Here is a 13,117-nt window from a genome sequence, read left to right on the forward strand (position 1 = left end):
AAACTCACACCCATAGCCAAGCTTTTGACCAAGCGGAAGAGAAAAAATGAGAGGGAGGGAGAGACACTTACGGTTTCTAGCTTGTTAAAAAGCCATCACTAAAAGTGATAATCAATTTCAATATGTTTAGTGTAGGAATTGAAGACTGGATTGGAAGCCAATGTCAAGGCACCAATGTTGCCACACCACAACCAAGATGATGTACGTCAATAGAAATGTGAAGAATTTCGTTAAGAAGAATGTGAATCCATTATATTTTTAGAGTGAGGTAATAACTTCAAGTCCCATCTCCATTTTCTAATGGCATCATCAGAATACATCATACGAAAACATAAATATTAATTAAGGGTCACAACACAAGTTCACAACTCATCTTAGTAGTAGCATTCAGTCACAAACTTCCACGCGGACCACGTTATTTAATTAGCAATACTTGTCCGAATAAAAGTGGCCACTTAATGCACTCCGTTGGCTGCACCATCAATGTGGCAGCACTTGAAACTGATATACGTCTCCATGATGCGGGGACAGTCGGGGCACTTCATGTTCTCTGGAATTCTCCCACTGGTATTTGGGATGTCAATGCGGCAGCATATGTGAGCAGTGTGGAGAACCTTGTTGTGGTACTCTTTGAATGTGAATTCGAAGCCCTTCTCGCGCACAAACTCCTTCCATTTGTCAAACTCCTCCACCACCTTCAAAATAGTTGTGCCGTGGCCACTGAGTACCACATTCGATCCTTTGCTCAACACAGCCCATCCGCTCTCATTCTTGTAGGAAAGTAGTTTCTGGATTTCTAGCGTCACAGAGTCGGCGTCGGTCTTCCTATGAGTCTTGGAAATGAACAAGCTTTCAATGCCGGTCCAGAATTTGCCGAGGATGCCGAGGTGGTCCTCTCCTTTGCTGCCCTTTCCAACGCTCACCAACTCAATGGAAATCCTTGCTTCCTTTATTGTTGCATCATTGGCAAGGGCGGTTGCTCTTTTGGTAAATTGTTGGATCCACTCGTTGTCCTTGCCCCCGTAGAAAAAGATGTACTTCTGATCTTTGATCTGATTCAACAACATATTTCAAACCTCAGTAACATATTTTTTTGGCAAAATGTGTTAGAAATAGATTTGTGAAGTGAATTTACCCAGTTATCAATATTTGGGTGAACGTTGGTAGCTATGGAGCCAATCCATTCCCTATCATTCGACAAAGTTTCTTCCACTACAGTGGTGAAAGGGAAGGCCTTGATTCCCCATACTCTGATCATGTGGATTGCATTCTCATGTTCCACCTTTCCTTGCGGGTTCAACACCACAACGGAGGGCTTGCCCTTGAAGTGCCACTTCTCCTTCACGAAACGGATGCCTGCTATTGGTGAAAAGCACTGCACCACGTACCATGGCATCTTCGACCGCAAGAACTCAAACTTCTTTTGCAGGTCATCGGTCCATTGGTCCACAATTGGGATCCATACAATCTTGTACTGATTATCCTTCCTTATTGAATCATAAATTGGCCTCAGGATTGAAATGTCTTCATCGGTTATGTCTAGGCCCGAAATGAACAGTAACACGTTCTTCCTTTTCAGTATATCAATGTTAACCTGTTTGTGTCATATTACACATTGTTCAGCCAAGGTATCAATACTTACTAACATGAGTAGTAAGATTCCTGGCCATGATATATATATATATATATATATCGTTTTTAGTCTAACATCAAGGTTAAAGATAATGTGCTTCTAAGTCGCTTTGTAACTTTAAAAAAGTGATTATATTATCACTTATGCATTTCCTTTTTCAGTGCTGAAAATATTCCTCCTTTCACTATTTGAAATGGGCCAAAGATCAGACAGAGCCCTCAATGAAAAAAAAAAAAAATAATTAATTTATAAACAATATCTAATCAAATTAAACCATAACCCCTACAAAAAGTATAAGAGCATACATACCGGTTTTTTGGTAGAACCATCAATCAAGGGCTGCCCGTTGTCCTTGGAATAAATCAGTCCCTTAAATACCTCCATGATCTCCGTAGGGGTACGAAAAAGCTTCGTCAGCTTCCAGTAAGCCTCTGTCTCCTCTGCATTAAACCAATATCTCATCTCACCATTAGAGTAATTAATCCAGTTTATCTTAATTAAGGCAATGAACTAATTGAATCTGCAAAATACATGCATCCAAGGAAATTAACTTGCATTGTCCTTTCAAATTAATGTGCAAAATGAAGCTGACCTATTTGTTGCCTGCAAATTGTAATCTGCCTCTTGAGTTTGGTGAGGATGACGTTGAGTTTCTGAGAAAACTGGGAGAGTTCCTGCTTCTTGTCACTGAAAATCGTGCCAAGTCCAAGTAGTGGCCAACCATGGTCAATTTTAACGCTTGTGAGATGGTAAATCAATTATTTCCTTATTTTTCTACTACCATGAATTAACAATAACAAGACGTAAGATAAACCTACTTAATTTCTAAAATACATAACTACCATCATTTTAGAAAACCAAATTAAGATTGTGATATATTAATAGCATTTTGAGATTGCGTTAGAAAAATTTAAAAATGCTTTTAATACATGAATTTAGGGTTAACAATTTTTTAAATAAACTTGACACAGCATTATGGTTAAAGTTTGACATACGCGAGTCCTATTTATGAAATTATAAATATATTTTTTAATATAATAAATACAAATTAAAACAAGTCAAACATGTTAAACAAATCGTGTTTGTGTCAAACATGCTGAGTTAAGCCAAATGGATTTGATATGTTTTGGTCTAATAAACAGGTCAAATGAGTTGTGTCCAGTTATTCGAAAGTCATATTTGAATTGAATGTTAACGGGTTCGTGGGTCGACCAGAACTCAACCCACCAACTCAAATTATTGCAAGTCATAAAAATGTCTCCTTAACAAATAAAATAAATTTTATTTTTTCAACTTTTTTAACTAAAAGGAGCTCTTAAATGCGTTTTCAGAAAAGTTTAAAAATAAGACATTTTTTTTTTTTCTTTCTAAAAATACTCTTTCAAGTTTTTGTTTCTCAACGTAGTAAAAGACAAAAAGAAGAAAGAACTTACTCGTCGCTTGTGAGGCAACAGAGCTGAGTGGTGCTCGCAACAACAGTCACAATAGCCCAGAAAACATCAACTGGGATATGGTCCATGCCGGTCGACAGTGCTGGAACATCCTTTGTGTCATAATTCGATAGCTTCTCCAGCTCAAATATGCATTCAATCACTTCTAGAGTGGATTTGATGACAGTGTTAAGTTCAATGAGTGCCTGCCTGTGTTTCTGCAGGGTTGGGCGCTTTAAGAGGACGGATACCCTCCTCAGGGTTCCCACAGATTTGGCGAGTTGGTCCGTTGACTGGCTTTGGGCAAGCAGCCAGAACTCGCCATAGTCCAAAGCAAAAGCCGCAAGAGTCAGCACTGCTTTTGTATCCCAAGAGTAGTTTGATAACTTGTTGAGTATTGACAGTGTTGTTTTGTAAGCAGTTGCCTCTCCTGGAGCCTTGCATTGCATCTGATATTACATATTTTATTTTTTTTAATATTATTGACATTTTTTATAATATTAATTAAATAGAAACCAAAAGGTGCTAGTTTTAATTTTCGAAAAAATAAAAAAGATCATGCTTTATTATTACCTCACAGGAAATGCTCTTCAGCGTACACAAGGGTGGGCTAAAACCTGCTTTGGGGGTCTTCTCCTCCAAGTGTTCCACTGTTGCTGGGGTACCCTGCAGTGAGTCACGAGTAATTAGCAAACTAAAAATGACTCCATGTCATGATCTACATTTCCTAATCTTGAATAAATGTGCAAATAGCTGTTTTTATCTCTATAACCTTACCAATTAACTAGATTAAATTCTGCTTTCGTTATGGATAAAAAATAACAAGTACTTTTTATCTTCAAAAGATCAAGAAATGTGGTACCATACCAGCACAACATTATCAACGATCTGGGTGGCACGCTTAAGGATGTTCTCGACGACGATGAAAAGAGATTCAACATCGAACTTTTCATCATTGTGGACGTGGGTAGCATAGATTTGATTCATGATCTCGAGGTCCGACAAGGCGAACAAGCTCAGGTCACCCTTCTTGGGTTGCTGTGAAGAAGCTAACACCACATTGCTAGCCATGTTTGTGTTACACACACACACAAAGAAAAAGAGAAGGGTTTGAAGCTCTTTGGGTTTAGGGCAGATTAAAGAAGGTTTATGTTGCTGCAACCTGCTGGGGTTGTCCCCTTATATAGCCACAAGAGCGGTAAATGGTAGATTGGTAATAAGGATGAGAAGCCAAGACTCGGGTAAAGTATTCTTTCTGGTCCACATTCACCACTCTGTACGTATGTGTACATTATACGCGTGGTCCATCTCGTAAGATTACAAGATATCTTTGTGGATAAGGTTGCATAACGATTTTAAGCACGTGTTATCTAACCCTTGCCCTTTTTTGGTCTTTTTTGTCTTTTTATGCAGAGCTTTTTCAGAAGTGTTCAGATAATGGAACCCCCTTTGATCCAAATCACTGAATGACAGTATATTTTAGGAGGACAAGGCAACAGTGTAAAAGATTTTAGCTACTCGGCAGCCATATCCATTCTAGCAATTCAAAAATCTTCACTTTTTTATTTTACTTACGCACTCATTCTTTAATAAAAGCTTTAACAAAAATATATATTTCACTCTCTACTTTTTTTTAAAATATTATTTTTTTAATCTTTTAGTTATTATTACTTTTCACTTCACTCTTCAACTCTCTCTCACTTCTTCCTCTGATTTCTTTCCCTTTAATCCAAATCACTGAAATTAAGACAGTATACTCTATTTTTTGAAAAAAATATATCTGATTTCATTCATGAATAATAAAAACCACCAAGAGCATCAAAGCTCTACATAGACAGATTAGAAATCTCTGAGAATACAACCTCCCTAATACACTCTGAAAGAATCCGGCTTCCATGCGGTAGTTTAAAACTACCGCATGGGTGCTGTAGTGGAAAACGATACCGTTTTCCACTTAAAAAAAATTGAAATTTTTTTAATAAATTTAAAAATTATAAAAATAATAATAATTAAAAACAAAAAAAAAATTAAAATCGAAAAAACCTTAAGGGGTGGCCGGAGTTGCCCAAGAGGGTGGCCGGCCACCCCCAAAAGGCCAAAAAACTAAACAAAAAAAAGAAAGTTTGGGGTTTGGGGGGTGGCCGAACCACCCCCAAGGGCCTGGGGGTGGTTTCGACCACCCCATACGGCCGATCTGGGGGTGGCTCAAGGCTTTTGGGGTGATTCGGCCACCTTCAAAACCGAAACTTTTTTTTTATTATTATTTTTGGTTTCTAAGCCTTTTAGGGGTGGCCGGACCACCTCCAAGGGCATGGGGGTGGTTTCGACCACCCCATGCGGCCGATATGAGGGTGGCTCAAGGCCTTTGGGGGTGATCCGGCCACCCCAAAAATCTAAACTTTTTTTTTTTGTTTTTGGTTTCTAGGCCTTTTAGGGGTGGCCGGACCACCCCCAAGGGCTTGGGGGTGGTTTTGACCACCCAATACGGCCGATTTGGGGGTGGTCCGGCCACCCCAAACCCCTTTTTTTTGTGGCCTTTAGGGCGTGGTTGGACCACCCCCAAAGCCGACTGGGGTGGTTCGTCCACCCCAGATTGGCCAAGGGGGTGGCAGACCACCCCCTTGGCCAACGCCGGCCATCCCTTAAGGTTTTTTTTTTTTTTTTTTTTTTTTGTTTTTTAATTATTATTATTTTTATAATTTTTAAATTTATTAAAAATTTTGCAAAATTTTTTTAGGTGGAAAACAGAACCATTTTGTGGAAAACGGTACCGTTTTCCACTACAACACCATGTGGTAGTTTAAAACTACCGCATGGAAGCCGGATCCACTCTGAAAAGCAACCAAACCAAATTCTATCGAAACCATGATGTATCTCAATTTTAGCAAGCTTATGAGCAACAACATTACCTCCTCTTTTAGTATGTCCAATCTGTCAAACCTGAAATGACCTCAAAACTTTATTGAGGAGGGATCAATATTATAGGTTCGAAGAGCCCTATATATTATCAGTTTCTTTAATTTCTATTCTCTTCTCTAAATTGAAGAAAAATTCTTTAAAAAAACTCATTAAATCAGATTTTATTATTGTTCTCTAAACTAAAAAATCACCGAGAGAACTAAAAGTTATATGTACCCTAAATGTTAAGAAGCAAAAGTAGTTTCATTAACATTATTTTAAGGGAAAACTTCAATTTACCCCCGTGAACTTGTCATCGATTTGCAATTCTACCACCAATGTTTCAATTTTGTCAATTGCACCCCATTAAGTTTCAGAAATTTTCAATTTAGGGATTCCGTCCAATTGATCCGTCTGAAGAAACGGAAGTAGAAACATGTGCGCGGCACATGCAATTTTTTGTCCCAATTTGACGAAAAAGCCCTCATTTGTTATGAAAACTCCACGTCGTCTCCATCTTCTCGGTCCTTCATCATCTCCACGTCGTCCATGTCGTCTCCAACTTTCTCGCACCTAGTGCTCCAACAAAGCTTGACGTCGGAGCCGAGACCACTGCCATCCCAGCCCTTAGTGCTTGCCACACTGCTCGTCGTCCTTGTTGCACTTTTCCTCATGGGCTTTCTCGTCCGAACACCGACACCGTGGTTGTGGGTAAATTTTATAAAGTCAAACCACATCGTCGTCGTCTCTGAACATAGCCCGATAGTCGCTCTCAGTGCAATCACTCGGCTCGCTCCCTTGCTCCACCAGCTGCAGTATTCGTAAGAAAAAAAAGGAAAGTAAATGCTACTGCCGGATGCTGCTCCAGTTGATTCGGCTTCAGTTTCAGCTTCCTTTCTATCTTTCGATTCGGCTTCAGTTTCAGCTTCCTATAGATCTCTCTCTTCCGATTCGGCTTCAGTTTCAGCTTCCTTTAGATCTCTCTCTTCCGATTCGGCTTCAGTTTCAGCTTCCTCTAGATCTCTCTCTTCCAATTCGGCTTTAGCTTCTTCCGTTTCTACCTATGTTGATTCAACAGTTGATGATGCTGCTTCCACTTTGACTGTCACGGACAAAAGCACCAACTTTATTAAGCTTGGAATATCAACATAGCATTCGAAGACAGGCTCCTCTGTTCACCCCTTCTAAAACAGAGGTGAACAGAGCTTCACCTCTGGTTTTTTTTTTTTTCTTAAAAAAAAAATATTGGGTTTAATTACTGCACTGGCCATAGTACTGCCACCAATAAACTTACAAAGCAGAACAAATGCAGGTAATAAGGCTCGTTCACTTGGCTCGTTCCCTCACTGGAAGATTAACTAGCAAACCTTAAATAGCAAGCTTCCATCCTGGTGGAGTGTCATTGGGCTGTACAAAGGAGGCCCTTGCGTATATTTTTGGTGTATGTCCAAGTCTGAAAAAAAACTCATGTGGCTCTGTGGCATATATTTTCATTTCCAATCCAAAAACAAAAGAAATGGAGCAAACTCACCATAAGATGTGCATCAAAGAGACAAAAAAGTGAGAATTATTAAGAAGCAAAAGTACTGTAACCTTTCCATCTTCGTCAAGCCGCCACTAATAATTGGTCTCTCCTTGATTGAGAGTTACACATTGCTATGGATCACTTTCTCTTATAGCGTTGGAGCATTCAGCATTGGCGTTCTTTCGAAAGCTCGTTCTTTCGCTTGGAGTTCGAAGCTTAATTAGAGGAATATCCCCGAAGCTACGCATGTTGAATGGGCCGGAGACGAGAGAGTACGTGAACGTTCATGAAGAATGGGCTCCACGTGGCCTTCCAGTGCTTCAAACGCAGCGTTTTGGAAAGAAATGGGGGCATTTTTGGTAAGTTAGAACTAAAAAACGTACGTGCATAGCACGTGGGTCGACTTTCGTTATTTCAGACGGATTAATTGGACGGAATCCCTAAATTGAAAATTTCTGAAACTTAATGGGGTGCAATTAACAAAATTGAAACATTGGTGGTAGAATTGCAAATCGGTGACAAGTTCATGGGGGTAAATTGAAGTTTTCCCTTATTTTAATATAAAATCTTTCTCTTTCCTCTTTCATTTCTCTAGTATTTATTCGAAAAAAAAATATTTAAATGATTTTTCTTTAATTATTTTCTCTCCCTTTTTCTTAGTATTTAATTTAAAGAATATTTAAATGATAAGCTGTTTTGTAGTGCATTTAAATATGAAATTAAAAAGTGGGTTAGTTCATAAATTGAGAAAAAATTTAAAAAGAACTAGTATTAGTGTTCTAACCAGCTAGTCAGAAATGTTGACAGGAAGAAACTAGAAAGCTATTCCAAAATGTGACATGGCTGATAGCCATTAATGCTTGCGCTTTTTGTTTTTATTTATTATTATTTATTGCTGGAAAGGGGTAGTCAGGGATTAAAATTAACTACAAATCAATTTAAAAAAGTAACGTGTATTTTTAAAAGCATATAAGAAGCTAATTTTTTTTTTTTTTATTAATATTATAAAAAAATATATATATGAGAAGCACATATTATTTAAAAAATAAGTATTTCACATGCTAACAGACGCCTAACAATGTATTAGATTAGATAGTAAGAATTAGTAACAAATCAGCATGGTTGGAATGATTTAAATGTTATTATTTCAAGGTTTATAATCTTTAATATATTTATTAATAATTTATCAATTTAATCAATAATTAAAAATTAATTATTTAATTTAAAAATATGTTGTCTTTTAATTTGTTTTGGTGATCGAGTATCTTTTTTCTTTTATTTGAAAAAATATTTTGATGTGGCATAAAGTTAAAAACTATATATTTTAATTTATATTTTTAGAAATATTTTTTGTTTAAGTTGTTTGTTAATATTCTTGTTTTGAGAAGATAAACAAAAGACTGAAAATAAGAATTTCAACAAACGAAGTGACCGACGATTTGTTAATGTATTTTGGAGTGTGTTTTTTTGCTTTTAGTTTGAAAAAATAATATGATATGACCTAAATGTTAAAAAAAAAAAAATTGAGTGTTTTGAGTTATTTGTTAACGTTTGTATTTTGAGAACATAAAACAAATGAGTGGTCAAGAAAAAATTGTTAACAAACATAGCCTTTGGTTTAATTTGTTCAAATTCTAAAACATAGAATTAATCTAAAAAATAAAAAATAAAAAATCAATAATAATGATCCTAAAATTATTGTTATGGTTTTGGATTGATTTTTTTTTTTTAGAATTTTTTAGGTCTAACTCGAGGATGGGATTCTTAAAATCTTAGCAGTTGTGTTTTATTTAATTACAAGATTATGGTGTTTTGCCACTTTAATTATATTAACAACAACAACCACTATAAAAATTTTAATTTTTTTTTTCTTAATTTATGACATTACATTAACTTGTATGCTAACATAATAAAATTTAAATCATCTAATAAAAAATAATGATCAAGATTCTAAGTTTCTAACCGATCGTGTCATTGGCTCTCTCGTTTTTAGAATGTCTAGAAATAATGCATGTGAAGCTTAAAAAGTGAATGGACTTATATAATTTTAATAAATTTCTAACTTTTGTTTTGCAGTACTTAATTTCACAAAATTCTCGTCCATAATGAGTTGAATCTGAATATTCCCCATTTTTAAAAATTTAAAAATTCTTGAGGCATTAACGACGGTGTGTGAATAGACGTCTGTTAGTGACGTATATATATACGAGATTATGCTGTCAATGCGAAACACAGGAATCCTATGCCTTGAATGCCAATTTAAGGGAAAGAAATGATGAATATGCATCATTTTTATACATTTTCATACAATTAAGTTTTAAATTTGTTTATACAATTTTTTGTATGGTGTGAACATAGCATGTCCTTCTAAGTTTTTCAAACCTTTTTAAGAATTTGGCAAAACAGTCAAAGTTAGGAGACCCGATGCTTAAGGTCGTTTATGAGAGAAAGGATTTGTTTAATTCTCAAAAGTTCAGTTTGCTTTTATACCTGAGTATCGGCTTATTTATAGGCTAAATGATAAGCACCCTTCTTACTGTGGTTTCTTGTTCTTTGGCCTAGGGACATCGTTAGAATTTGACTTAGACTCAGACTCTTCTATCCTCCAATCTAGGATTCTTTCTTTATTAATCTTCAAGTGATCTTTGGCGGCAAATCCGAAATTAGTTTCAATTCCGAATTTTTCGAAATTGAATGTGATCCCATGAAATCGGGGTTGCAACTCCTTTCATTGGAGCTGATAACTGAGTCCCCGATATATGCTTGCTTCGGGCCTTGGCTAGCTAAGTTGACTTTCGATCCCAGTTTGCTTGCATTTTTTGGACTTAATCAGAATATACTTCCTATTGCGTATTTTCGGAAATAAATGTTTGGTGTCTATCTCCCGGAATATGACTATTCCAAGAGTTCTACTATTGATTCTTCTTGGACCGACACTGACTCGAAGGCCGGTCTGAGTGGGATTATTTTTAAAAAAAAAAAATTATCATTGAATTTGATGGATTTAATATGAGTCCATAAATCCAATCGTGAATTTAAAAATGAGTACGTAAAAGATTATTAATTTAGAGGGTGGTGTTTTTTGTTTTTTATTGAAAAAGTTTTTTAGTATAATATAAAAGTTCAAATAATTTTAAGTATTTTTGTGTTTATATTTATTTGTTAATATTTTGGTTTAAAAATAAGAAAAAAAAAAAAAAAAACAACATCCCAAAAAACGTTGTCATCAATGCCAAATGCAGTATGTAAAGAATGGAAACAAACTTTACGGAAAGTTTGAGTAAAGTAGACGGGTTTGGTCGGGCTATGGTTCACATGTTGCACGTTTTCTTTTTGTCTTTGAATTTAAAAGGGTGAAAAACATCACATATTTTTGTACATGTGGCACATTCTTATGCCGTGATTGTAAGAACATTAAGAAAAATCCACCGTACGTGACTTTTTCTTTGGCTAAGAAAATTCCACAGATGTCAATTCTTCTTTTGTCTACAATCTAAAATCCAAGAACCTCTGAAGATGCGTAGGCTTATATATAATGTGGATTTTATTAGAGCTAACGGCTTATATAAGTTCGATTAAAACTAATATCATTAATAAAATTGGAAAAAGCTATAAATGCTAATAAGATTTTTTTTTTTTTTTTGGTGAAGAAGTAAAAAAAAAAAATACTAATTAATTATAATCATAAGCAATTGTTTTAAAAAAAAAAAAAAAAAAAAAAAAAAAAAAAAAAAAGGAGGATAGAAGCCCAAAAGATATATTAAAAAAAAAAATGCATTTGTCAAGTTACACTACTCACAAATTCAAGACAAATCTATTTTGCATTTTCAGTAGATAATGAGATGAAAAACTTTTTTATGATTTTGCGTAGCTATTCTAGCTAATCGTGAGTCGTAAGAGATACATAATTCATTAGAAATGCTCTTAATTGATATAATCATTAAGATTGTAAAGAAGTTGGTCCCATTTGGCAACCACTTCTTATATTTGAGGAAATTTTTATTTTTATTTTTTAGTGGGAGTAAGAAATAAATGATGTGATATAAAGTAAAAATAATTTGTATGAAAAAGTTAAAAAAAAAAATTATATTGTAATGAATGTTTTTTATTTAAATAGTAATAAAAAATTGTTGACATGGTATAAAAATTTTATATTTTAGTTCTTTATTCCGGAAATGATACTAAAATCAGCCGCAAGTGCATTAGAGGTGATATGCGTCTCTCTGCAAGATCTGTTTACTGTAATTTACTTCATTTTAGTAATTGCACTTTAGTTGTTTAGTAGTTATGCTTTTGGCTGTCAAGAATCATATGATGCTGAATATTCAAAAATGTATAAGATTCTCTAGTCACTATGATTTGCAATAAGAATTGTCAGAAGAGAATTAGGGTGCCTAAGACTGACTAATCTAATCATGTGTACCCCGATTGGTTCGAGTCTGGCAATCCAAAACCATTTCATAAGTTTGAATGAAATTTTGGTGTATTTATTATTTAGTATTTAACATTGAATATTGAATGACCAAATATTAAATTTTTTTTTTTTTTTAAAAAAAAGTAAACTAAAAAGATTCAACAATATATGAAAATTGGTTAACCAGATAATTGGTAGTCGGTAAAAATCGCAACGACTAGACCGTTTGCAGTTGCGGATATTGAAATGAGAATAACTAGATACTCTGGTTGCGGTGTAGTTATGACCAAATAATTACAACTGCAACCGGTTGTACACTCCTAATTATTATTGTATGAAAAATTAAATAAATCAAGGTTTTACTTATTACACAATTCACGATTATTAGTTATAGAGGATCATTGTGTCATTAAGTAATCAAAGATTTAGATTACCCATAAAAAAATAAAATAAAATGTAAATGTAGTAAGATATGACTTTGAGATGATAGTGAAAAAAACTTAACATATATAACCTAAAGATCTTAAACTTACCAAATTCAATACAACCAAAGCATTTACTAATTAGTATCACAATAACTGAAATCCTTACACTATATACCTTAATAATAAAGAAGATCCCAACTAAATATCAAAATTCAAAATTTACAACATCACTTAGAAAAATACTAATTACTATGAGCAGCCGACATAATCTTGTAACAAGTTCTCAAGCATTAATTAGATTGTTATCAACAAGCCAAACGACATTCTTGGTGCTTGGTGAAGTGACTTATTGGGTTGTGGCCAAGATTTAGGGGGGTTTTTGCTTTGTTTCAAAGTTTTTTTTTTTTTTCTCCATTCAATTGCTTCAAATTTGACTTGAACTCTGCAAGTCGGTATTTAGGTAAACGACATGAATGACCTGTAAGTAGATGGGTTTGGTCGGTTAGTTCACGTGTTACACGTTTTATTTTTATTTTTTTCTTTAAATTTATGAGGGTGAAAAATATCACAGATTTTTGTACGTGTAGCACGTTCTTATGCCTTGTTTGTGAAAGCATTAAATTGACGTGTAGGATTGTAGGTTAAGTGGGTAATAAAATATTGGGGACATGTGGACTTAATGATTATTATAACAACAATAATCACCTTTATTTGGGGTCAAAAATTTTCGGGATGAGCACAGATATTTAAGCAGAAACGTGACAACATTGACGTTTCGTCATTATTGATGAG

The 13,117-nt window shown here is 34.8% G+C and overlaps 1 protein-coding gene across 1 annotated transcript; it reads right to left on the bottom strand.

Annotated features, from left to right (window-relative positions):
- Positions 1 to 225: 225 nt before the first annotated feature.
- On the bottom strand, positions 226 to 4,223 carry LOC133874522 (protein SIEVE ELEMENT OCCLUSION B-like). The gene is made up of 7 exons (XM_062312365.1): positions 3,931 to 4,223; positions 3,637 to 3,729; positions 3,067 to 3,512; positions 2,226 to 2,320; positions 1,943 to 2,073; positions 1,136 to 1,594; positions 226 to 1,052 (listed from the first exon to the last, which is right to left on the bottom strand). Exons 1-7 carry the CDS (start codon positions 4,132 to 4,134, stop codon positions 456 to 458), a joined length of 2,025 nt encoding a protein of 674 aa, XP_062168349.1. The 5' UTR covers positions 4,135 to 4,223; the 3' UTR covers positions 226 to 455.
- Positions 4,224 to 13,117: the final 8,894 nt, after the last annotated feature.

The sequence above is a fragment of the Alnus glutinosa genome, chromosome 1 (genome assembly GCF_958979055.1).
Source record: "Alnus glutinosa chromosome 1, dhAlnGlut1.1, whole genome shotgun sequence".
In the NCBI taxonomy this organism is placed as follows: Eukaryota; Viridiplantae; Streptophyta; class Magnoliopsida; order Fagales; family Betulaceae; genus Alnus; species Alnus glutinosa.